At 37.7% G+C, this 26,698-nt stretch overlaps 1 protein-coding gene across 1 annotated transcript in view; it reads right to left on the reverse strand.

The window, feature by feature from the left end:
- The window catches only part of OPHN1 (oligophrenin 1), a 443,853-nt gene that overhangs the window by 43,989 nt on the left and 373,166 nt on the right, over positions 1-26,698 (reverse strand). The window contains exons 12-15 of the mRNA XM_003802239.2: positions 23,658-23,736; positions 20,656-20,689; positions 20,083-20,145; positions 18,522-18,596 (exon numbers count right to left, since the gene is read on the reverse strand). Of these exons, the coding sequence (XP_003802287.1) occupies positions 18,522-18,596; positions 20,083-20,145; positions 20,656-20,689; positions 23,658-23,736 (251 nt within the window). The remainder of the gene's footprint in view (positions 1-18,521; positions 18,597-20,082; positions 20,146-20,655; positions 20,690-23,657; positions 23,737-26,698) is intronic.

Raw genomic sequence — 26,698 nt, forward strand, 5'->3', positions numbered from 1 at the left:
AAAAAAAAAAAAAGACAGGGTCTCACTCTTGCTCAGGCTGGTTTTGAACCTGTGAGCTCACCTGGGCCTCCCAGAGTGCTAGGATTATAGGTATGAGCTGCAGGCAGAATGAAGACCAAAGACTCCATTCTTGGCAAGGGATAACACCCCTAGAAAGAGGGAAAGAACCCCACAAGCAGGTGTTGATTCTCTGGGTGTCCACCTTTGAAAATTCTATTCTGTGTGTCTTGTCTCTTTCTTTTTCATAGTTTCTAAACTTGTATTTTTTCAGTCATTTGCCACCAGATTCACAGGTTTTAACAGACACTGACCCCAGGGTGGGACCCCAGCAGTGAGCCACTGTGCCCAGCTAAATCCTAAAACTTTTTATGGTCACGTAAAAAAAAAAGAATAAAAGGGCCAGGCACAGTGGCTCACCCCTGTAATCCTAATACTCGGGGAGGCTGAGGTGGGTGGACTGCCTGAGCTCACAGGTTCAAGACCAGGCTGAGCCAGAGAGAGACCCCCCCATCACTAAAATGAGCTGAGTGTTGTGGTGGGAACCTGTAGTCCCAGCTACTCAGGAGGCTGAGGCAAGAGAATCACTTGAGCCCAAAAGTTTGAGGTTGCTGTGAACCATGATGCCATGGCATTCTATCGAGGGTGACTGAGTAAAAAAAATGACTGTCATTAAAAAAAAAAAAAAAACAGTAAATGATACTAAATACTAAATTACCTATGGTGAAGAAAGAAGTGAATGGAATATAGGAAAATTAAATAGGGGACTGGCAAACTACTGGCTAGTTGTGTTCTATTTTTAAGCATAGTTCTTGCAAGCTTATGAGATTATTCCTTATACCTTGTATATGTTCTTTAAAGTCTTTTATATAAACCTATTTTTATAACCTGTTTCTAATAAGGTAATCAAAAAGTAAAATGAAGAGGACATTTTTATTTCTCAAAAGAGTATGACTAAGAAGCACATACACATGTTGTTAAAGGCAAACAATCTAACTCTCCAGATGGCATAAAAGGTAAGATAGTGCCAATGATAGACAAGAAAAAATGTACAACTTGGAATGCAGACTGAGTAGGAGGGAAGGATTGGTTCCCTCTTGAAATTATTCTACTTAGGGCGGCACCTGTGGCTCAGTGAGTAGGGCGCTGGCCCCATATACCAAGGGCGGCAGGTTCAAACCCAGCCCCACCCAAAGTGCAACAAAAAATAGCCAGGCATTGTGGTGGGCACCTGTGGTCCCAGCTACTCGGGAGGCTGAGGGAAGAGAATCACCTAAGCCCAAGGGCTGGAGGTTGCTGTGAGTTGTGACACTACGTCACTCTACCGAGGGTGACAAAATGAGACTCTGTCTCAAAAAAAAAAAATTATTCTACTTAAATTTCCAAAAATCTTAAAATTATAGAGTTATATCACTTTAAATTATGCTTTCAAAAGTTTAAATTTAAGTGTCATTATATAGGAAATAGTTGCTTTCAATATTTAAAAAGGAAAAATGGCTTAGGAATATGTTTTATATTGTAAATCAAATAATTAAATTACTTAATCAACTGAAAAAAATGAACTCATGTGAGTCATAAGCTATTGGTTTAGAATATAGAGGAGTTCATCACATAATTCAGTGTATCTGACTTAAGAAACAACTTGTGCAGTTGTTAAATAATAAAGTACAATAGAAACTCCATAGTTGAATGCCTTTCTACATTGACCAACTCCTGAAGTTGACCTAATTTTTATAGACTGGACATGCACCATTTGTACATATCAGTACAGTAGGCCTAGTGCCTTGTGTGGAACACCTTAAACATTTTTAATATTATCCACTAATCACATAAATTGTTCATAAATATTTTCTTCTATTCCATTAGCTAAGCTTTCATATTTTTTATTGTTTTCCCTTGCTAGGTGGAAGCTTTTTTAGTTTTATATAAAACAATATCAAATACATAGAAACAGAATAGAAAGGTGGTTACCAGAGTTAAAAGAGGGTAGGAGAAATAGAAAAACATAGATCAAAGGGTACAAAGGTGCTGATATGTCAGATGAATAAATCTAGAGATCTTGATGTACAGCATGAGGACTATAGTTTTAATATTGTATTGAACACTAGAAATTTGCTAAGAATGAAGATTTTAGCTACTCTTTTCACAAAAAAATAATTTAAAAGGTGGATAGGTTAATTTACTTGACTATAATAATCATGTCACTGTGTATACAAGTACCAAAACATACTGGTGTACAATTTAAATATGCACCACAAAAAATATTAAGAAAAAGGCATTCATGCTCAGTGCCTATAGCTCAGCAGCCAGGGCACCAGCCACATCCACTGGACCTGGCAGGTTTGAATCCAGCCCAGACCTTCCAAACAATACAACAACAACCAAAAAACATCTGGGCGTTGTGGCAGGCACCTGTAGTCCCAACTATTTGGAAGGCTGAGGCAAGAGAATTGCTTAAGCCCAAGAGTTTGAGATTGCTCTGAGCTAAGACACCATGGCACTCTACCAAGAGCAACATACTGAGATTCTGTCTCAAAAGAAAAAAGAAAAGAAAAAGGCATCTAACTTAAGCACTGAAGAAAGTTTAGTTTTAGTTGTTAATTCATTAATAAACCTCTCAGCACAGCATATAATTGGAGTTCACAATATTCCTGAGAAAGATGAAATCTTTTTATTTTCTTTTGAGACAGAGTCTCACTTTGTTGCCCTTGGTTGAGTGCCCTGGCATCATAGCTCACAGCAACCTCAAAATCTTGGGCTTAAGAGATTGTCTTGCCTCTACCTTCCGAGTAGCTGGGACTACCAATGCCCGCCACAATGCCTGGCTATTTTTAAGAGACGAGGTCTTGCTGTGGCTCAGGCTGGTCTGGAACTTGTAAGCTCAGGCAATCCATCCACCTCCCAGAGTGCTAGGATTACAGGTGTGATCCACCACTGTGACTGGCCAGGATGAAATCTTGATTGCCCCACAGTACCCTTTCACAAAAGAAAACAGGTACAGAGGAAGTGAATGAACATAACTCAAAGTTTCTGATAACATATTTGGAATAAGTAATTTGGGGGACTACCATGTACACCACAGACCAAATGTTAATAGCAGAACAATATTAAAAAGTCATTAATAATGTCTGTATTCATGATCTATGTATATATGACTTAATAAAAGGAAAAAAAGAAAAAGAAGATACTTTATTTCCTCCAATCTTTGAGCCAACCTGTACCAGGTTTAAACTTTTCTTCTCTAGTTTACTTACCTGTCTTGGCCTTCACAGAATTAAAGAGAGTTAAATCCTTGCTCTGGATTAGGCTTTGGCTTAAGGAAATACTACATCTTCTTTGATCTTCTATCCAGATCACTAAAACTTTCTCTATGTCAGCAATAAGTCTGTTTCACTTTCTTATCATTCATGTGTTCACTATAAGAGCACTTTTAATTTCCTTCAACAGCTTTTCCTTTGCATTCACAACATGGCTAACTAGTGCAAGAGACCAAGGTTTCAAGCAATCTTGACTTTCAACAAGGATTTTAACTAAGCATAAACACTTCTAGCTTTTGATTTAAAGTGACAGAATTACCATTGTACCTTTCATTCATTTATAAACTTTATAATAGTATTGTTTCTCATAGAATAGAGGGGCCCAAAGAAAGAGACAGAGATGGATGAAGAGCAACAAGGATGGAATATTCAGAACATACAGCAACATTTATAAATAAAGTGCATGCTATCATACATGGGTATGGTTTATGGCTCCTTAAAACAATTATAGATAACTGGGCTTGGCCTAGTGGCTTCTGGATCCCCCATGTCACTGCTGGGACAGCCATTGGTACTGTCCTGGCTGCCCCACTGCAATAGGCAGGGCCCTGGCATGCCCCAGGACAACCCCACCCTCCAGCAGCCTGAGCTGGCCTAGGCTATCCCCCACCCCAAGCCATCCTAGACCGGTGGCCACCCTGTAGCCACCTAGGGCTGCAAAAAATAAAGCTTCCTAGAGGCAAGTGGAAAAGAAGGCAGAAAAGGGCCACCTGGAGTTGGTGGGGGTGGCTGAGGGCAGCAGAGCACTCCCATGGCCCCTCAAGAGCCCTGGACACATCCTGGGGGAAGCCGGCAAAGCCACCTCAGTGAAAGATTTCTTCATGGTAAAGAAATACCTACAGGGGCACCAGACATCGCACATCACTCCTATCCAAAGACAAAGAGAGAGAAGCTTCCTGACACAGGCCTGTCTAAAGAGGAAGGATGCCTTTCCTGCATGGTTCTGCAGTCCCTCCAGTCTGTCTCATTGAACCCTGCCACCTCCATGAGAACAAATAGATGAAAGATGAAATGCCAAAAGAATGAAACCACTGTTATACAGATGACCAGAAGCTCACCCCCAGAAGCTGCCTAGTCAACAAGTAAATGTCCACACATTCCTGATGCAGCCCAGCTAATCCCAGCCTAAACTTTTAACCAGATCAATTAAGAGTTATCAAATTTGTGGGTAGTTTGTCATGCCTCCAAATAAATAGCTAACTAATATATGCACGTATTACAGACAGGATTGAATAACAGATTCTTGGTACCCGCAAATTTATAGCCACCCTATAGGTTAACAATTTCCTTTTACCTTTGTTTAAAGTTGACTCATGTTTGATGGTGCTGTTATATAGAAATGCTTTTAAAAATGTATGCATATGATTGGTGCTTAAACTCACATGGTCTCCACACCACAAAAGAAAACACACACCACAGCCTGACTGTTAGGTCTAAGGCCAGATTGCCAAATAGGAAATTCGACTTTGATTTAATCTCTTTCGCATCTAACCTCGAGATGTCAAAGCTTTAGATAGACCAGAAGATAAAGGGTTCCCTCTTTCTGGGGTTCTATTATCCTTTGTTTGTAGTCTGATATCTGGAAGAGGGATGGGCCCCACCAAGAAGCAGGTGGCCAGCAGCAGTCTATTAGGAACATTTCCTGTTTGCAGCCCCTCTCTCTCTAGAGGCACTGTTTCCCCCACCTACGGATCTATAGACAAATGATGGTAGAGAAGGGATATTTCTTTCCCTGTGGCAGACAATAGGAAGTCAGGACCATCAAATTTCTGAGGTCAGGGGATTCAGAGCCCTCAGAGCTTCACTTCAATATGGCAGCCACTGGCCATATGAGGCTACTGGAGTACCTGGAATGTGACTGGTCTGAAGTGAGATGTGTACAGCGTAAAATGCAGAGGGAATTTGATGATATTTAAACTGCCCATATAAATTAATAATGAGGAGCAAAGTGACAACTAGGGTAAAGGGTTTACTATAAAATAAGTCACAGGCTCAGCTAAAAATAATGATGGTAATTAGCTGTTATCCTCTTCTCTGCCATTCTGGAGTCACATGACTGGTGGTCATAGAGATTCTTAACTTTCTCCAAGGATAACATCACCACTTCAAAATGTAAATGTAGCTTTTGAGATATCTTCCTGGTCCTTTATTCCAGTGAAATGGCTGACCCACCCAGGCTGGTGGTTGAGGGACTGATGGTTCCACCCTGAACCCAGCCAATGAGCAGACCCTGACTGTCTAATCCTCTGCCCACCAAACTCTCTTTAAAAGCACTCTCTTAAATTCTCAGAGAGGCGGATATGAAAAATTCTTCCCATCTCGCCATTTAGTGCTATGTGGAATAGTCTTTCTCTCCTGTAAACCCTGCTTTCTGGTTATTGAATTCCTCTTGAGCAGGAAACTCACTGGGCAGCAAAAATTTAATGAAACTCATTGGGCAGCAAAAATTTAATACTATACACACACACAAACACATACATACTTACATGCAAATACACATAACTATGAGTAACAATTACATACTGATTATGTATTAAAATGATAATAATTTCAAAAAACAATTACAATAGTAACAACAAAGAACACAGATCATCATAACAGATACAATAATAACGAAAAAGATTCCAATATTGTGGAAATTACCAAAATATAATACAGAGACACAAAATGGACACATGCTATTGAAATATAGGCACACAGACTTCCTCAATGCAAGATGGCAACAAACCTTCAATTCATAAAAAATTCACATTATCGGGTGGCGTCTGTGGCTCAGTGAGTAGGGCGCCAGCCCCATATACCAAGGGTGGCAGGTTGGAACCTGGCCCCGGCCAAAATGCAACAAAAAAATAGCCAGGCATTGTGGTGGGTGCCTGTAGTCCCAGCTACTCGGGAGGCTGAGGCAAGAGAATTGCCTAAGCCCAAAGCTGAAGGTTGCTGCGAGCTATAATGCCACAGCACTCTACCAAGGGCAACAAAGTGAGACTCTGTTTGTGAAAAAAAAAAATTTCACATTATCAGGAAAGCACAATAAAGCAAAGTACAACAAAATAAATTATGTCTGCATAAAGTTACAGTTATAAAGATGGTGTGATATTGGCATAAGTATAAACCTACAGATCAGTAAAACAGAATGAGAATCCAAAATAAATTCATCTTACTAATAGTTAACTGAAATCTTACAAAGGAGCCCAAATAATTCATTGGTTATTGAGTCTGTTCTAGGAATAGTGTTGGAACAATTATATACCAAACTTCAAAAAAGTTGATAATTAGACTCTCAACACATACAAGACACAAAAATTGACTCAAAAATGGGTCAAATACTTAAATGATTTAAAAAACACTTGAGTGATTTTAAAAAAATTATTAGAAAATATACAGGAGGAAATCTTAAGACAATTTGGTTTAGGTGAAAACTTCATAGATATAAGACTAAGAATGAAGCTCATAATAGAAAAATATAATAAATAAAAGAAAAATAAGTTAGAACACATTAAAATTTGAAACTTGAATTTCTTAAGAAGCTATTAATAAAATGAATAGAAAAAAGACAGACTCTGAAAAACTACTTAGAAAATGCCTATTGAATAAAGAACTTCTAACAAGAATTTAGGAAAAACACCTTTATAATTCTGTAACAAGAAGATAAACACCTCAGTCAATAAATCAGGCTGAGTAGAATACCTAACACCAGTAAAGCCAGCAGTTTGGGAGACCAAGGAAGGCTTAATACTAGAAGTTTGAGACCAGAATGGACACCATAGCAAGACCCTGAATCTAACCCCCCAAATGGGCAAAAGATATGGACAGGTATTTCACCAAAGAAGATATACTCCTAGACATTCTCATCAGTATTTCATTGGTGTTCCTTTCTTTCTTCCTTCCTTCCTTTCTTTCCTCTTTCTCTCTCTTTCTTTCTTTTTTTTTTTTTTTTTTTTGAGACAGAGCCTCACTATGTTCCCCTGGGTAGAGTGTCATGGCATCACAGCTCACAGCAACCTCAAACTCTTGGACTTAAGCGATTCTCTTGCCTCAGCCTCCCAAGTAGCTGGGACTACAGGTGCCCGCCACAATGCCCAGCTATTTTTTTCTTGCAGTTGTCATTGGTGTTCGGCTGGCCCCAGGCTGGGTTCGAACCTGCCAGCCTAGGAGTATGAGGCTGGCACCCTACCCACTGAGCCGTGGGTGCCACCAGTGTTCCTGCTTCTTTACATTAAAAGCATTGGAGAAATGCAAATGAAAACCACAATGAAATATCATTTCAGGTCTTCCTGAATGTAAATATAAGACAGAAAGTAATAAATGGTTTTGAGGATGTAAAGAAACAGGAACACCAATGAAATTCTGGTGAGAATGTCTAATAGTGTAGTCACTTTGGAACACAGTTTTGCAGTTACTCATAAAGTTAAACATAAATTTACTATACCACCAAGCAATTTTACTGTCAGGTACCTGCACAGGGAAAATGAAAACATGTGTTGTGTACACACAGACTTGAACACAAATATTCATAGCACCATTATTCACACTTGCCAAAATGAGGGACAACCCAAAACTTCATGAATTCAGGAAAGACAAATATGACATAATATTATTCACTAAGAAAAAGAAATTAAACACTCACATATGGGTATATCATAGATGATTTTTATAAATATTATGTTAAGTGAAAGATGTCATTCACAAGAGACTACCCATTATATGATTCCATTTTTTTTTTTTGAGACAAGAGTCTTACTTTGTTGCCCTGAGTCGAGTGCTGTAGCGTCATAACTCACAGCAACCTCAAACCCTTGGATTCAAGTGATCCTCTTGCCTCAGCCTCCCAAGTAGCTGGAACTACTGGTACCCATCACAATGCCTGGCTATTTTTAAGAGACGGGGTCTTGCTCTTGCTCAGGCTGGTCTCAAACTCCCAATTCAGGCCATTTTCCTACCTTGGCCTCCCAGAGTGCTAGGATTACAGGTGTGATATGATTCCATTTTAATGAAATGTCCAGAAAATGATGTTACAGAGACAGAAAGTAGACAACTTCTTGCTTGGGACTAAGAGTAAAAACAGGAGTTAACTTTAAATGCATCTGAGTGATCTTTTAGGGATACAGAAATGTTCTGTAAATGATTTATAGTATGGCTGCATCATTCATTAAAGTCAGTAATAATTATACACTTAAAGCAAAATAATTGTACACTTAAAACAAAAATTTTCTACTATATAAGAAAAATTAACCCCAATATTTTTTAAAGCCTGAATATATATATACCCATTAACCCAACAATTCCACTCCTAGATATACCTACAACAGAAGTGCACAAACATGTTACTAAATATATGGACAAGAATATTCATAGGGGCTCTATCACTACTATGAATAACACCAAAGTAGAAATAACATGTATAGTGAATTCTTATAAATATATGTTGCCTCAGAATCCACTTTGACAATATGTTAAACTTTATCATAACAAAAACAGGGCTTAGCATGTTCCTTTTCAAAGTTTTCCATTCTCTGCCCCTTCCCAGATCCTAGATATAGTCAATCCAGATACCTGCCTCATACAACTGTCTCCTGCTGACAATTTCCCTATGGAACATTCAAATACAATCTAACTGACTTGCGCCACTGACCACTATACCATGCAACCTTACCAATGACCCTTGCTGGTATCCCACTTCTCTTGTGGACTTCTGAGTAATAAATTATTTCTGTTGTTTCATATCTTTTGTTATGTTGCCTATTCTGTGACCTATCCAATCAACACACCTATTATTTCACCAGGTTGACACATGTAGATCTAATTTTTTTCCAAGTGAAGAGTCTCCTGGACAGTGACTCTCTTAAAAGGAATGAACTAAGTAAAGATCAGAAGATAACAAGGACATTTACCAGTATAAAGCTTCCTGTGAGAGGGAAAATTGGTCGTAAGTCACAAGTAGGCATTTTTTTGTCTGTCAGAATAAAGAAGTGTCCTGTAAACAACCAAAAAAAAAAAAAAATTCCCCAGATACTCTTGAAGACAAAGCTATAGTTTATAATCTTATAATTATTTTCCAGACAGAGATCTCATGAAAAAATTAGAAAGAAAAAATATACAACAACCCTAATGGTCAACACAAAATAGTAATATACGGTACACTGATACTTAATAATATAGTACAAAATTGAGAATTAAGTGAACTACAACCACACTCGGTGACAATAAGTGGGTAGATGAATCTCACATACTAATCTTGAGTGAAAGAAGCCAGACATAATATAGTATATACAGTATGATTTCATTCATATGAAAACCAAAAATAAGAAAAACTAATCTATATACTCTTAACAGCTAATAGCCTTTGGTAAGGACTTGTGTACATAAGTACTGTACTGTTTCTGGATTGAAGTATGGGCTGCATGGGTTTGTTCACTGTGTGAAAATTCAGTGAGATTTGTATAATATTTTGCATGAATAAACAACCTTTTTAAAAGTTTCTGATGAAAACATATACTTAAGAATCTGTGTATTTCTGTGTGTGTTAACTGCTCTTCAATTAAAAAATAAGGAGAAATTTTTAAAAATGAAAGTTGCTGTAATTTGCTCTGAAAGTAAATCATCTCACTGACTGAGATCAACAAAAGTAATCTTCATAACCTGATGTTAAATTCAGGAATAATTTAAATGAGAGGGCTATAACAAAAGAATACAACTCCATAGTATGTAAGTATGTCAATAATAAGAAAATACAGTCAACTTCTCCCAATAATAAGAAAGTGATTTCAGTGATTCAGAAGTAAGGAAAAAAACAGAACTTCAATGTTTAGGATGAGAACTGAATACCAGACTTCCTAGAAATGGTTTAAAATCACAATAAACCATAAAATAATAAAAAATATGTGAAAGAAGTAAACATTCTGTCTGCCAAAGAACAGATTTTTAACATCATTGTGTCAGATTGTTTCAACTATAAAAACGAAAAAGATTTACAAACAAATTTTATATTGCACACATAATGACTGTGTTCTTTAAGAACATACGTGTAATTAATGTCTGTCCTCAGAGTCACAAAATATTATTTTGGAAGGCACAGAGCAATCTGAATGCATGATCGATTATATTTACAATACATTTCATAGGGAAAAAATTGTGGAATCTGGTCTTACTACTAGTGTTTCCTCTCCATCCACAGTATTAGTTCATTTTCTAGTTCAATAACAAAGTGGCCAACCCAAAATATTATCATTGTTGAGCTGATGGCAATTAAGAAGAAGCATATGCAGTCTGCCCTCTATTTGCCTACAAACAGAACATAGATTAATAATGACAAGCGGTATCTCAGATCTACTTTCTACCAAGAAGAAGAAAGGATAACCACTGAAGACCCTTATTGGCAGATAAGATACCAGAGGAATCTACATTAAAAAGCTTTACTAATAATTAGTTTTTATCTGCTATTTATTTGCCAGGCCACAAGCTGTCACCCCTAAAAACTCAAAGTACCATTCTTCTGTCTTGTCTATTCTCTATAAATTGCTCTTCTTTGTTGAAGATGCTATCTATGTATATAAGCCACAATTCAAAGCCATCTCCTTCAGAACTACTCATTCCCTAGGTGGCTCCCATGCATATATTAAATACATATTTTAATACATTTGTATTTGTTGTACTCTAGTGAATCTCTTAATAGATGGGTCTATTCTAACTAAGAACATATGAGGATTAAGGAAAAATATTTTTCTTCTCCTTCAATATATAAACAGCAATTTATGATGAACAGGAATTTATAGGGTATATGACATTAAAAAGCCTGAACTTAGATTGTGCATAGATTTTGTCTTTTTCTAAGATGATGGATTCTCCACTAGAGGGAAACCCAAGAATGCTTTAAAAGGGAATGAGATGGAAAGAAGAATAAGGTGGAGAAATCAATACTACATTAACCAGATAAGAATAGGTTGCAGGAAATAGTTCACTGTATTTCTGGCATATAGTAGGTATTTAATAAACATAATATCAATCAATAAATGACATGAGGAGAGTGATAAGACAGGCTATGGAAAGAAGAAAGGGGATCACAAGGTAAGCTAGAAGATATAATAGTAACTGACCCGGAAGAAAATGATTGGACTTTGGACAGAGAGAGTAAAGTATAAACTATACATCAAGAAAAAGAAGACTTTTACATTATGCCAAAGTTAATATAATATCCTTATCTTGTATGTTTTTTATCAACACCATGAAAGAGCTTGATTATAAAAATAGGCTGTTTTAACCAAAGTGAAGACTGTTTTTTCTTATCCAGTTGCCTATACAGTTTTTTCTCCCATTTGTGCTAGTGGAGATTAACAGGATCCCTAACCTGTGTTACTCCAGAGTACGTTCTGGGAAGAAAATGCATTACTGCATCCATTAACTATAGCTGCTGCTAGACTCTTAAGTTCCATGAGAGCAGAGATTTTGTCTGCCTTCTTCACTGTTATACATGTACCACCTGATACAGGGAAACTCAATAAAATTTATTGAAAGAATGGAGGGTACAGAAGATAAGAGATGCTGAGAAATTGTGCATGTGGCTGAAATGGTTCAAAATGGGGGTCTGGGGACACTAGAACTACTAACAGAAATCAAGAGAGTATGCTTTCAGGCAGATAAATTGATTATTAAAGAAACTAACTCTTGGCTACACCAATTTTGATCAGTTAGCTTAGCAATCACAGCAACAGCAAAAATAAATAAATGGGACCCAATATTTTACTAAGTTTCTGCATAGCCCAGGGCACAATCCAACAATGCAAAGAGACAAAATTTAGAATAAAAGAAGATATCTGCATGCTACAAATAAAAAGAAAGTGCGAATAACAATAATCTACAGAGAACTCAAGCAAAGTAACAAGAGCAAAAAAACCCATTAAAAACTAGGAAAGACAACATGAACATAAACTTTTTTCATAAGGACAGATGAATGACCAACAAACACATGAAAAAAACACTCATCATCCCTAATCATCAGAGAAATATAAATCAAAACAACTTTGAGATATCACCTAACCCCAGTTAGAATGGCTCATATCACAAAGTCCCAAAGCAACAGATGCTGGCATGGCTATGGAGAGAAGGGAATGCTCATGTGCCATTGGTAGGACTGAAAACTAGTACAAACTCTGTGGAAAGAAGTATGGAGGTTACTCAAGGAACTAAAAGTAGACCTAACATTTGATACTGCAATCCCATTACTAGGTATATACCCCCCAAAAGAAGACATTTTACTATAAAGATATCTGCACTCAAATGTATATAGCTGCATAATAAACAAACACAAAGATGAGGAAACAACCCAATGCCCTTTAATAAATACATAAATGGATTAATAAATTCTGGCATATGCATACCATGAAATAATATCGAGCCATAAAATATGATAGGGATTCTGTATCTTTTGTAATGACCTAGACAGACTTGGAGAACATTCTCCTAAGTCTCAGAAGAATGGAAAAACAAGCATCATTGTAGTTAGTACTAAATTGAAACTAGTATATTAACAACTACATGCTCAACTGAGAGAAAAACTAAATTAAATTCCAGTGTGGGAGAGGGGTTAGGTAAGTTCCCACCCAATGAGTACACTGCACAACTATATGGCACAAATCCTGAAGGACACAAGTACAATTCTAAAACTTGAACTTTAACCTTACAGAAGAAAACTATGCAACCTAACCACATTAATCTGAAATCTTAAAAAAAAAAAAAACAAAAAAAAAACAAAAAACAGATGCCATAGAATAGACTTAATAGATTGAGTAGGAAACCAGTTTCTCCAGTTCTCCAGACAACAATAAAAATGATACTTTGGGCTGGCAAGGAAATAAGAAAACCTGGAGAGGATACAGTTGTAGTCAGTTCATGCTACTATAACAAATTATCATAGACAGAGTGACTTATAAACAATAGATATTTCTCACAGTTCTATAAGGTACAAGTCCAAAATCTGCCTGCCAGCATGATCAGGTTCTTTTGAAAGTCCTGTTCAAGGCTGCAAACTGCCAACAACTTGTTGTATCTTTGTATGGTGTAAAAAGAGCAAGCTGTATGCCCTCATCTTTTAAGGCAGTGATTTTCAACTGGTGTGCCATGGAAATTTTTAAAGATCATTAATTAAATTATTATCAAAAGATGTTCAAAGTATAGTAAGTATATTCTACTTTTTATTCTTTTTTGATCCACATGTTAGCAGTGGATTTCTTACTTCACTCACCATAGAAAGTTCTCTTCTGTTTAAATTAGTAGGATAGCTGGGCACAGTGGCTCATGCCTATAATCGTAGCACTCTGGAAGGCTGAGGTGGGTGGATTGCCTAAGCTCAAAAGTTTAAGACAAGTCTGAGCCAGAGAGAGACCTGGTCTCTAAAAATAGCCGGGCATTGTGGCGGGTGCCTATAGCCCCAGCTACTTGGGAGGCTGAGGCAAGAGAGTTGCTTGAGCCCAAGAGTTTAAGGTTGCTGTGAGCTATGACACCACAGCACTCTACCAAGTGTGACAAAGTGAGACAATAAAGGGAGGGAGGGAGGGAGGAAAGGAAAGAATTAATAGGACACTGGCATGGCAAGGGGTAAAGAACTATGCTTTTCTATATATGATTTCCAGCCAGGCTCTCCTTCCTCAAGGGCCCCTCCCAGTACTTCAAGTATCATTGCTATCCATGCTCGATCTCATCCCTCTGTCTCTATAGTGAAATAGTTAATAGTCTCTGGGGCACAACATATTTTCCAAGACATTAATGACAAAAGTAGGCATTGTCATAAATAAGATGGCTATGGCTTGTCAAAGGATAGAGAAACAGAAATTATACGTGTGGTACCAAGCTTTCTCTTAGATCAGCGGTTCTCAATCTGTGGGTCATAACAAATGAAAATACATCCTGCACATAAGATATTTACAATACAATTCATAACAGTAGCAAAATTACAGTTATGAAATAGCAACAAAAATAATTGTATGGTTGGGGGTCACCACAACATGAGGAACTGTATTAAAGGGCTGCAGCATTAGGAAGGTTGAGAACCACTGACTTAGATGATCACATTAGTATTTCTGTGAACAAGAATCCAACATGAGTGAAGACTACACCTTAAAATGTATAGTGTCTATTAACACAGGGTGTCATATAAAAATCTAATTATTGACGGTGTCTCCATTCATTTTGTGGTCTATTACATTATATTTACCAGAAAACACTAATTTTTGAGTAAAAGGAAACGTTAGTAAACAACAGATGAAAGCCCACAGTTATACATTATAGGAAATGTCATAGGGAAAGAAGTCTATAGGTTGATTGAGTAAAATAAAATACCTGAAAAGTAGGCCAAGTACAGTGGCTCATGCCTGTAATCCCAACACTTGGGAGGCTGAAGTGGGTGGACTGCCTGAGCTGAGGAGTTCTTACAAGGGTACAAGTGAATCTTTCTAAGAGTAGAATATAAACGTCTTAACACAATAACTAAGAAAATGACATAAAGGCTATGTTAACCAGTTTGATGAAATATTTCAAATTGTATATGAAAACACCACATTGTACCCCATGATTGCATTAATGTACACAGCTATCATTTAATTAAAAAAAGAAAAAAGAAAAATAAATAAAATATAATTGCAAATTAAAAAAAATAAAATCAATTAATCAAAAAATAAAAAAGACTAGCCAGAGAAAGAGCAAGATCCAGTCACTAAAAAATAGCCGGGTGTTGTGGCAGGCACCTGTAGTCCCAACTACTTGGAGGGTGAGGCAAGAGAATTGCTTAAGCCCAAGAGTTTGAGGTTTCTGTGAGCAGTGACGCCATGGCACTCTTCCGAGGGCAATAAAGTGAGACTCTGTGTCAAAAAGGAAAATATCTGGAAAGTGTCTTTTTAAGGGGCACAGAGCATGACACATAAAAAAAGAGAAGAAAAGACGGTGCATAAGCAAAATGAGAATGAATGATCTACCTCTTGGACAAATCATACAGCCAAGGTGACAAACTCCTACTGCACTGACAATACATTACAAAAGAGTAAAAAGAAGCAAGCAGCCTTGATGATTCATGAATACATAACATAAAAGAAACTTAGCAGAACCGACTCCTCACATAACTAGGGGAGACATCATAAGCTATCTGAGAAACAGTCCTTCCCAGAGAATGTAAGTCTCACCAAGGTGGGAAAGGTAGGTAGTATGTTTATTGTTTAATCTATAGCCCTGAAATACCAGCCAAGGGTGGGGAACCTGTGGCCTCTTAAGGACACATGTAGCCCTGCAGATCCTCAAGTACAGACACTCAACTATATCCACACCTCACAATAAAATGTGGATTCAGTTAAAAGAATGCATTAAAAGATCCAGAAGGCCACATGTGGCACCAAGGCTATAGAGCCCCAGCACTCAAATGCGTATTTGCTGAATGAATGAATGAGGAATGAATAAATCACCAGATCTGGACATTTTAGGTTTGGAGCAGGGATCAGGGGTTACCATTTTTTATATATAAATTTAAAAAAAACTGTTTAAATGTATTATAATGTTTCAATGTATACCTAAAATGTTTCTATCCAACTACCTGGTCTATATTTCAGATATCCCTGTGAAGGCAAATAGTTATAGAATGGGGAGTTAAACAGTTGAAATATGACAACTCTGCCATTTTCCTCGATGTTTAAATTGGATTGCACTGCCATGTACAATTTTGGGGAAACATTTCAGTCCTATCAAAGCTTAAGAAAGAATAAATAGGATTTGTGGCATGGCATTTTTTAAAAACTTATTATGGATAAGTAGAAAAATGTACTGATACTGAAAACTTTATTCAATACAGTTGATCTGAGATCAACAATTTATCAGAGACTCAATATTCTGGCCCAGATGTCAGTTCTTTTACATAAGTAACACTATAATTTATCTAATGAGATGGGTTCAAAATTAGTCAGAAATAAGACAATTTAAATTCTTTTTTTTTGAGACAAAGTCTCCCTTTGTCACCCTCAGTAGAGTGCCATGCATCACAGCAACCTCAAACCCTTGGGTTCAAGTGATTCTCTTGCCTCAGGCTCCCAAGTAGCTGGGACTATAGGTAACCACCACAATTCCTGGCTACTTTTAGAGAAAAGGTCTTTCTCTGGCTCAGGTTGGTCTTGAACCTGTGAGCTTAGGCAATCCACCAACCTCAGTATCCCAGAGTGTTAGGATTACAGGCGTGAGTGACCATGCCTAGCACAACTTGAATTCTTTTTCATTTTTATTTTTATTTTTTTTTACAACTTGAATTCTTAAAGAATGCAAAGTGATTAGTGAAAATAGATACTGAGATACTAATAATGTAATCTATAATGTGATAACAACACACCATCAATCACACAACAGAATAGACCAAGAACACATATATTATTGAAACGGCAGCTTTCCACAGCCGGTTTGTTCTCTAACATTTTGTTAAAACTAAGATTACCCGATGGTTCACAAACACTCACAAAAGACAGAAAAGCAGATTTAACAGGAAAGGGGAAAAATGAGTTTACTTTTGGAAGTGTCAAAGATAGGTACCTGTGTAATATCTATGCAAAGAACCTGTGCAGAGATTCCAATATTGATTGCCTTGGCCTTTAGGGCCTAATGCCTCAACCAACTGACCCCCGATTGGCTATACATACATGATCATTATAATGTGTACCATGATATTAATATAGATAAAGAACAGAGGTGTAGTAGCCAACCAAATTTAAAACTCAAGAGAAGGTATATGAAGTAGAGACTTTTGGGTGTTGTCAGCAAACAAGTACTAGCAAAAACTACACAGGGTACTTCGACTCTCAGCCAGCCACGTTTTAATTAGAAATTAGTACCATACTTGCCATCTTGTTTTAACAATTAGAAAACTGGAAAATATACAAGAAACTACGTTTGCAGTCACTGAACAACAGACAACACAGGACTATGTTTCTGAAATAAAGGAAATAAGATAGGCCCTACCATTTCCACGGCTTGCCAAATGAAAAGCACTTTTTAGATGGTAACACACAGAGTGGGAACAAGATGAGCCTGAAGGTCTTGCTCAGTTGAAGATACAAAAATCAAAGTTCAGAGAAGCTTAAAGAAGACAGAAGTGGGAGATGTTTGGGTTTTAATCAATAAGAATGCAGAGAAAAAACAAGTCAGATCTTACTAGTAGAGCTAAGCTAATCAGAAAAGGATACTTTATGTCTGGCATAGTAAGGCTTTAAAAAGAAGCCTCAAAACATCAAACTGATCAACTGTCAAACAACTGCCAACAAAGCAAAGTGCAAAGCTCTTTAGAAGTAAACAAAATCAACACAAAAAATAAATAACAATGTCCAATAACCAAAAAAGATTACTAGAAATACGGAAAAGGGAAAATCTGACCCATAATCAGGATAAAAATAATCAACAGAAAAATGTAGAGAAAGAAGTGATGGAGAACAAAAGAATGTATTTTAAAAATGGGGAAAAATACTTAGCAAGAGCCACTGAAAGGTATAGTGTAAGAAGTTAAAACAGGCTCGGTGCCCATAGCTTAGTGGTTAGAGCGCCGGCCACATACACTGGAGCTGGTGGGTTCAGACCCGGCCTGTATCTGCTAAACAACAATGACAACTGTAACAAAAAATATAGCCAGGCATTGTGGCGGGAGCTTGTAGTCCAGCTACTTGGGAGGCTAAGGCAAGAGAATCACTTAAGCCCAAGAGCTTGAGGTTGGTGTGAGCTATGACACCATGACACTCTACCAAGAGCGACATAGTAAGACTCTGTCTCAAAAAAAAAAATATTAAAATGATAAGGAAACTGTTTTCATGAAAGCCATGTAAGGGGGATGTTTTATAAAGGAGGGAGCAGTAAGTATAGAGATCGAGTAATACAGACACTTGAAAATGTTCATGGAATTTGAAAAGAAGTTGCCTGGTATGTTTAGCCAGGCAGTTCCAGTGAGGAGACAGGGATAAGAACCATACTTCAAAAGGTTTATAGAGTGAACAAGATGTTTAGAAGAGATGACAGCCAAATATTCAAGGCAAGACTATCTTTGATCCAGAGTAGGCAAATTGGTAGACATTGTGCCTGTCAAAATAATTTTTAAAACTATTGTGAAACACTTATTGGCAATTTCTCCTTTTTCTTCCAGTTGCACTTCTTTCTGACACAGAGAAATACTCCCAGTAGGAATTATGACGGTAAAATTGTTACCAAAAAAGGCATTCAGCAGCTTCTGAACCTGAATATTGCTGCCCACAGTGCGGTACAAGCCCTCTGTCTTGATCCCTAGAGAAAGAAAATCCAGTCAGTTTTGTTTATATAGTTAGAGCATTCACCACCCCCAGGGTAGAGAAATTAGGTACTCGTACACTAGAGTCAGTTCACATAGGAAAGGTTCAACGTATTCTCTTCAAGTTCTCAAGCTCTCCCCTGTAACAGGGTAACAATCCTAAAGCATGTATTCAAATAATCCATCCTTTCATTAGGATTATATCTCTTTAATCTGAACAGAAGAAAACAAAGTCTATAGTAATTAGAATGATATGCTCAGGTAAGTGGCAGCCAATAGCTCAAAATGGTACAACCACATTAGAAAGAGGCTATGGAGTAACTGAAAAGACAAGAAATTTCAACCCTCAAGTGGCTTCCAAACAGCAGTGTAAAGGAAGAGCAGGCTGGAGTAAGGTAGTTGTGACAAGAAAGGCTAAGAAAGACTAAAGAAACATGAAAGAAAAAAGAAGCTTGGCTTATACATTATACTTGCCCACATTCTAAATATCCTCAGAGGGGAAAGCAGAAAGCAGGGAGAGTTATCAACTAGAAAGAATGCTGATACCACGTTTGCCTGACTTTAGTTTTGCTCCCATCGATTTTTTTTTTGGGGGGGGAGGGCAGTTACTGGCCAGGGCAGTGCTTGACCCTGCCACCTCCAGCCTATGGAGCCAGTGCCTTACTCCTTTGAGTAAGGTGAACAGATTTTAACACTGGTAAAGCAGGACACCATTGACGGGGGGAAAATTGTTGTTAATTAAAAATTTGGTCTATGTGGAGCAACAAAAATTTTCACAGAATGCAAAAATAGTATTGTAATATATTTTTTAATTTCAACATAAGTACAATTTACAAATATAATACATTAAAAAAATTATGTATAGGGCAGCACCTATGGCTCAAAGGAGTAGGGCACCTGGCCACCTGGGCGACCTTGCCCAGGAGGGGAGTAGGGAGTTTACATTAGTCTTTTCATTTCCAAATGAAGTTACATTAACCTTTTCAGCAGCCGAAAAACCGTATATTCCCTTCCTGTTGTCCTGCCTTTCCCTAGCTTGTTGCGCATTCTTTCCAAAAATCGGGACTTTTTAAAAATGCCATGGGACGCGGGACAAGTTGTTAAAAATCAGGACTGATCTGCCAAAAGCGGGACATCTAGTCACCTTACCTTTCAGCCACAAGCGCCACCCCCTCCATCAGTTTTTAAACTAATTATGTATTGTGCAATAATTCAACTTTTCATTAATTGGATAGTACCATATTACTATTTAAGAATACCCAATAAACCATTTTACCTCTTTCTCCACAAATTATCCAAACATGCTTAGGTTAACGCTGGTTCTGAATTTCCTGTAACCTTATAGACTGTATCAATCACACTAGGTTTACAACAGTCTTCATTCCTAAAATGGGTCCAGATCAATAGATGATATAATTGCCCCAGTATAAAAATCAGAGTGACCAGATTCAAATGATGTCATGGCTATGGTTCAAATCTTACCTTTGGTCTCAATAATGTTGATGCATTTCCTAACAAACTTGAAACCTACATCATTCAGCTCCACTGTTTCAAGTAAAGGAAAACAGAGTTAGATAGTTCTACAATATGTGTCATACATCAAACATTTAATGATCATATTATAATACTACAGTGAGAGAGCTAAGGGACTACTGTGAGACTAAAGCTGATCATTTCTAATCACCTTTAGTTTTAACTCACATAACACAAAATACTTTTATTTAGTTCTTTGCATTATGTCAGCTTTATGTAAGAAAAACATGAAATGTGAAATGTTACCCTGGAAATGTGCACAATTTGTATCAAGTATCCAGAAGATGAAATGTATAATGTGTCCCTCTATATTATCACAGAAATAGCTTATGATGAAGAGTCTTCTTTAGTTTCGTTAACAGATATGCTTAAAAAAATAGGGCTGATTTTCATTTCATATACAGGCACCTGCATGCAGGATTGCATAAATAATACACATCATTACTTGCCAGCATTTACAATAATTAGGACAGCTAGCACCTGATAACAAACAGTAGTAGACCAAAAACTAGAATGACTCACTTTCTTCTTGTTTTGTTATCGGACTGTGATAGATCTACAAAAGAAAAACAGAGACACACTTTTGGGGGGCAAGTCACAATTATATGAGGGACTTTAACTAACAAATACAATCAGTGTAACCTGGTTTCTTGTACCCTCAATAAATCCCACCAATAAAAAAAAGAAAGAAAAAATCATGGCAATTGTGAATTACTTTAGGTAAGTAGGCAAAGAACATTAAAACTTTTTAGAAAGATTGACCATATAAATCATTAGAGACACCAAGGCTTTTAAGAAGAAAGAAAAGTAGGCTAAACAGAATCATTTTTGCTCATATTCCTAGGAAACAATAAAAGAATTCCTAAAACTTTCCCTAGATTTCTACAGTTCACTGTACCTAAAGTTGTACCCAATCCATAATAGACATTGACTTATGTGAAGCTTGAAGAATTTTTATGATGAAGCAAGAGGTACATAAGAGATAGGAAGTGTTTTTCTCATGGATACCTGACTAATGGGCATTAATAGTAAAATGTAAATGTTCCCTTCACCAATCTCCCATCACTAGTTAATGGATGTGTCTCTGTGGAAAGGCAAGTGACCATCTGAAAGAGATGCATGTACTTACCAAGACTCTCTTGCCTGTCTTGAAGTATGTATTGTGTTAATGATATGAGACACCAGACAGAAGATTATTTAGTCTTGAAGTCCAGTACTGGAACTACCGCAATTATATTAGAAAATCTTAGGCAAACCATTTCTATAGATTTCAAAATTTCTGTCAATAAAGTGATGAGGATTGGCTCAGTGCCTGCAGCTCAGCAGCTAGGGGGCCAGCCATATACACAGGAGCTGGCAGGTTGGAATCCAGCCAAGGCCTGCAATGACAACTACGACCAAAAAAAAAAAAAAAAAAAGGCTGGGCATTGTGGCAGGTGCCTGTAGTCCCAGCTACTCAGGAGGCTGAGGCAAGATAATTGCTTAAGCCTAAGAGTTAGAGGTTACTGTGAGCTGTGACGCCACGACATTCTACCCAGGGTGACATAGTGAGACTGTGCTTCAAAAAAAAAAAAAAAAGGGATCAGGATTAGACTAGATATTTTTTCAAGGACCGATCTTCTTTGACAGTTTAACCCAAGGCATGCCCATGATGTGTAAAGCTAGTGGACTGCGGTGTTTACTAAAGCAGCGATATGAGCAAAATAAGGCTGCAGGAAATAAGTGCTCTTTGTGCCATATGTTAGAGTCAGTTTCAGCTTCTTTTTTTTTTTTTGAGACAGAGCCTCAAGCTGTCCCCCTGGGTAGAGTGCCGTGGCATTACAGCTCACAGCAACTTCCAACTCCTGGGCTCAAGCGAGTCTCCTGCCTCCGCCTCCCAAGTAGCTCGGACCACCCGCGCCCGCCACAACGCCCGGCTATTTTTTGGTTGCTGCCGTCATTGTTGTTTGGCGGGTCTGGGCTGGGGATTCGAACCCGCCACCTTAGGTGTACATGGCTGGCGCCTTAGAGTCAGTTTCAACAGTGCCTCTTTTTCATAAAATAAATTCTACATTTGTGTATACCCATGGACATTTCAGTGAGAGAGATTTCTTGACTGACTAGCCTTGCTGTCACTTTTATAAACAAGATATTTACGAAAAGTCTGCCATGAACAAGTTGTTGTGGATCCACATTCAATGGGCCGATGTGCTAACATCCTTCTACACAAATAGCTATCTGCACCTTTTGATGTTTAAAAACCTAAAGCAAGAGTAAACGTGAATGAGTCAACAGATAAATGTATAGCTGAGCCCACTGAAATACTTCTAGAGTAACATCTCAGGCATGTATGTTAAGCAACAGGTTTCTGGAAGGTGACAGAGGAAAGATCCTAGCCTACTTTCTAGATGGCAGTCTTTACAACAACACTTCTCTCCTGTTATGTTCAAGGTTGCTATAAATGTAATCCAAGATCTGGTTACTTCTCTTCAGTCTACATAGGATACTGAGGTCACACAGAAAGAAAAACCATGAATGCATTATCCCTCATAGTCAGTGGGATGAAATGTTAGCACTTACAGTCACTAAGACTGTATCCAAAATACTACTGGATTTTAGTAGTTTTGCACCCATCCTTCAGCTCAGTTACAAGCACCTAAAATTCTTAAGAGAACAAATTATGGCTTTCATCTGGTTTTTCAAAGTGATCCTGTGAGGTAGAACAGCCATTCTATTGAAGGAAAGATAACTGAGTCACAGAAAAGTTCTTAAAAAAAAAAGAACTTGATCAAGGTCATACAACTATTCAGTATCTAAATCTAAATCCAGGCTTTTGGAATTCCAACATCAGGAAGCTAATATTATTCCACATGGCACTAAAAAATGTCCTAGGATAATACTGAAGAAAGAATGTTTTCCAAAGATTTCTGACTGTTCATACTGGACTCTAGATGATAATCACTAACTCATTTAAAGGACTACATATGATACTGTACAACAGCTTCCAAAATAGAGTGGTGCATTTTGAGTTACCAATGGCAATGAATGTCATCTCCTCTATCAGCTGTACTGTTAAAGAGAATGAGTTGAGTTAGAGATTTAAAAAGAGGGAGCAGAAAAATCAGTATGATTAAAATCTTAATTACTTATTCAAAATAATAGCAATTGTTTTCTATCTTTCTATTATAGATGAACACATATTCAATTTATAATACAAAAAGGCTTGATTTTATTTAAGAAAATCTTCTAGGAATACTGATATAGTCTAAATCTACAGCAGGTTGCTGAGAGATTTGCATTCTATGAGAGAGAAAGCAGCTTTGATGCTTTCTCTGTGAGTGATCTTACTAAGTCCATCACCCTCACTAGAACTAAAGTACTTTACTAGAAACACGGAAGCAACAATTCCTTCCAGCTCTTTAAAGCTTTGGGTATGAATAATCTATTACAATTTAATTGTTTTAGACCCAGTGAAGCCACTAGACAATATTCACACATAGTAATTGGCCTTTGCTGGAAGGTATCCCCAGGGTCAGGTAACTTACAGGTTCTTTCCCATCCATGGCTTCCATCCATAGCCTTCTATTAGCTTCTGAAAGGGCCTGCAGAGTGATGGTTCCTGGTCTAAGAAAAAAATAAAGACAAGCTTAAAGCAAAAAAACTCACTTAGGAGGAGGGAGTCTTACAATCCAGGGTCCTTCTCTCCTTCATCCCACTTAGCAGTCACAGCCCTAAGGAATATAAATTTCCCAAAATCACTTTTTTTCTTGGAATAATATGGATTATTTAGGAAAGAATAACACTGGGAACCCTAGAGGAGATGATATCTTCATGGCCTAGCCTAGTGCCAGGGTCAGGGAAGGAATAAGATAGCAAATGTCAAGACACGATGCATATCTAAATGGGCCTCACTAAGTTTCAGTCAAACTGAGGCCCTTCCTTCCTCCATTCTTGGAAACCAGCTACAAAGAGTGAGCATGGGCTGGGCGCAGTGGCTCACACCTGTAATCCCAGCACTTTGGGAGGCTGAGGCGGGTGGATCACCTGAGCTCACAAGTTCGAGACCAGCTCTGAGCTGGAGTGAAACCTGTCTCTAAAAATATCCAGGCATTGTGGTGCGTGCCTGTATTCCCAGCTACTGGGGAGGCTGAGACAAGAGAATCACTTGAGCCCAAGAGTTTAAGGTTGCTGTGAGCTATGACACGATGGCACTCTCCGGGGGGGACAAAGTGAGACTCTGTCTCAAAAACCAAAACAAAACAAAGAGTGAGGAGCAGGTACACCAGGGGCACATTCATCAGTCAGGAAAGTGACTTTACTGCTTCTACCATGTAGGATGTCCAAGAAGCATTTTCAACTGGAAAGAACTCAACAACACTCAGACTGGCTAAGTCACAGGGAGGAGGCTTTCTGGCTTACAAGTAATCCTATGACTAATAACAACAATGAATATTTATTAAATGCATATTAGGTTTCAGATTCTGTTCTAAGTACTTTACAATTGTTAACACTATTAATCAATGTAACAATTGTATGAAGCAGTTACTAGAGTAATCATCCCTAATTCACAAAGGGGGAAACACAGAGACCAGAATACCCAAAGTCACTTAGTGGGAAAGTGGTAGAGGCATGATTTAAATCCATGAAGTCTGAGCCAGGAGCCATATTTTTAAACACTAAACTATAGGGACTCTTTTGCGTGGGAAATAAGTTTCAAACACAATTTTATTCTATTTTCCTACAGGATACCTGATAAGGTTTATGTATTGTCTAAATTTATATGTTAAAACTTAATTGCCAAAGTACGAATAGTAAAAGGTAGGGCCTTTAGGAGCTGATTGAGTCATAAGGATGACCCTCATGGATGGGATTAGGCCCCTTTTAAAATAACTTGATAGAGTGGATTTGTTCTCTTCTACTCCCATTATATAAGGAAATGATGTTTATCTTCTCCAGGGAATAAGCAGCAAAGCATCATATGTGAAGAAGAGATGAGACCCAGATGCTAAACATGCCAGTGCCTTAATTGTGGGCTTCTAGCTTCTAGAACAGTGAGAAATACATTTCTGTTGTTTATATAATAACAAAACTCAGTTATTTTGTTATAGTTGGACAAAAGAGCTAACACACTACCTATATGTCCTGATACCACAAATTGATATACACTTGATGGTTATTTATAAACCTAACACAAATCCATTGCCCTCCCTGAAGTCAGAGTCACTCATCTGGAACAAAACAACTAAACTGGAAATTTAAGATTAACCATACCATTGCAAGCATAGACTCTATTTGCATTCTCTGGCTTGCTGTGCCATTAGGAAAACTTTGTTCCTCTTACTCCTTCTATGATAAGATGAAATTTGTCCCACAGTCATAAAATGGTAACGGCAATGGCAAGAGACTTCACAAAATCCAGGATAAGTCAATGCACCTCTCTGTACCTATGTTTCCTCATCTGGAAGGGTGTTGAAACATAAGCTATAAAGACCTTTCCATTACTGATATCTCGTACTTCATAAAAATATCTCTTAAACAAAAAGCCCGCAAATGGTCTTTAAGCCAGAATCCACTGAACACCAGGACATGGCAAAGGGTACTGCATTCTATGAAGTTCACCTTTCATTAACAAATACCCATCCTTTTGGATATATCTAATGGGGCTATAAAGTCTAGGAATCTTTGTAAAGACAGCTTCCCAACTGAATGATGAAAACAGAAATAAAGAGAGCAGGAATGTGTACAACAGACAAAAAAGGAAACACCTAACACCAAATAATGCTATTAACCCCTTTATGGAACTCAGCTTTCCCATTAGGAAAATGGAAGACCTGCTATGTGCTCTGTTGACCTTACAGAGAGGCAAAGGATAAGCTAGTGACTATTCAGGAAGCATTTGGAGATTTTTAGTTACTATAGAAAGTCAAATTCAAAGAATAAAATTTATAGCAACAGGATGATAAAATGTAAAAAGTATTAACTTCTAGTCGAGGGTTCTTTACTAATTATCTTTATGACCTAACACATATCCATTGCCCTCCCTGAACTCAGAGTCACTCATCTGGAACAAAAAAAGCATGTAGCAAAAAGGTATGTATAGCATATCAGCAGTAGAGGGCAGTAGAGTGTAGCCTTGATGATGAGCATGCCTAGATTTAGAAACCATTTCTCCCACTTACTACCTGTGTAGTCTAAGTTCCTTAATTTTTCTCTGCCTCCTTGTCTATATTTGTGAAATGAGGACAATAACAGCACCTCCCTCATGTGACTACAGAGAGGACTAAAGGTAATTATACATTTAGAGGGCCAAGAACAGAGCTTGACACACAGGAAATAACTTGGCAAATGTTAGCACTTGTGGTTATTACTACTACTACTACTGTTGTTGTTACCCTTCAAGCTATCATGTGCTGAGTGCATGGTTTCAAATACTTGTAGGAATCTAAATCTTAATAATGTTATTGTCTCTTCTTGAAATGGAAAAAGAGAATCAAAGGGCCCTTTGCTCTGTGATCCATAAAACATGGGCACAGGGAGCGGAGCCAAGATGGCGAACTGCAGCCAGCTTTTTACAGAAGCTCCCGTC

Source organism: Otolemur garnettii, unplaced genomic scaffold (assembly GCF_000181295.1).
Source record: "Otolemur garnettii isolate 467f Iridium unplaced genomic scaffold, OtoGar3 scaffold00241, whole genome shotgun sequence".
NCBI lineage: Eukaryota > Metazoa > Chordata > Mammalia > Primates > Galagidae > Otolemur > Otolemur garnettii.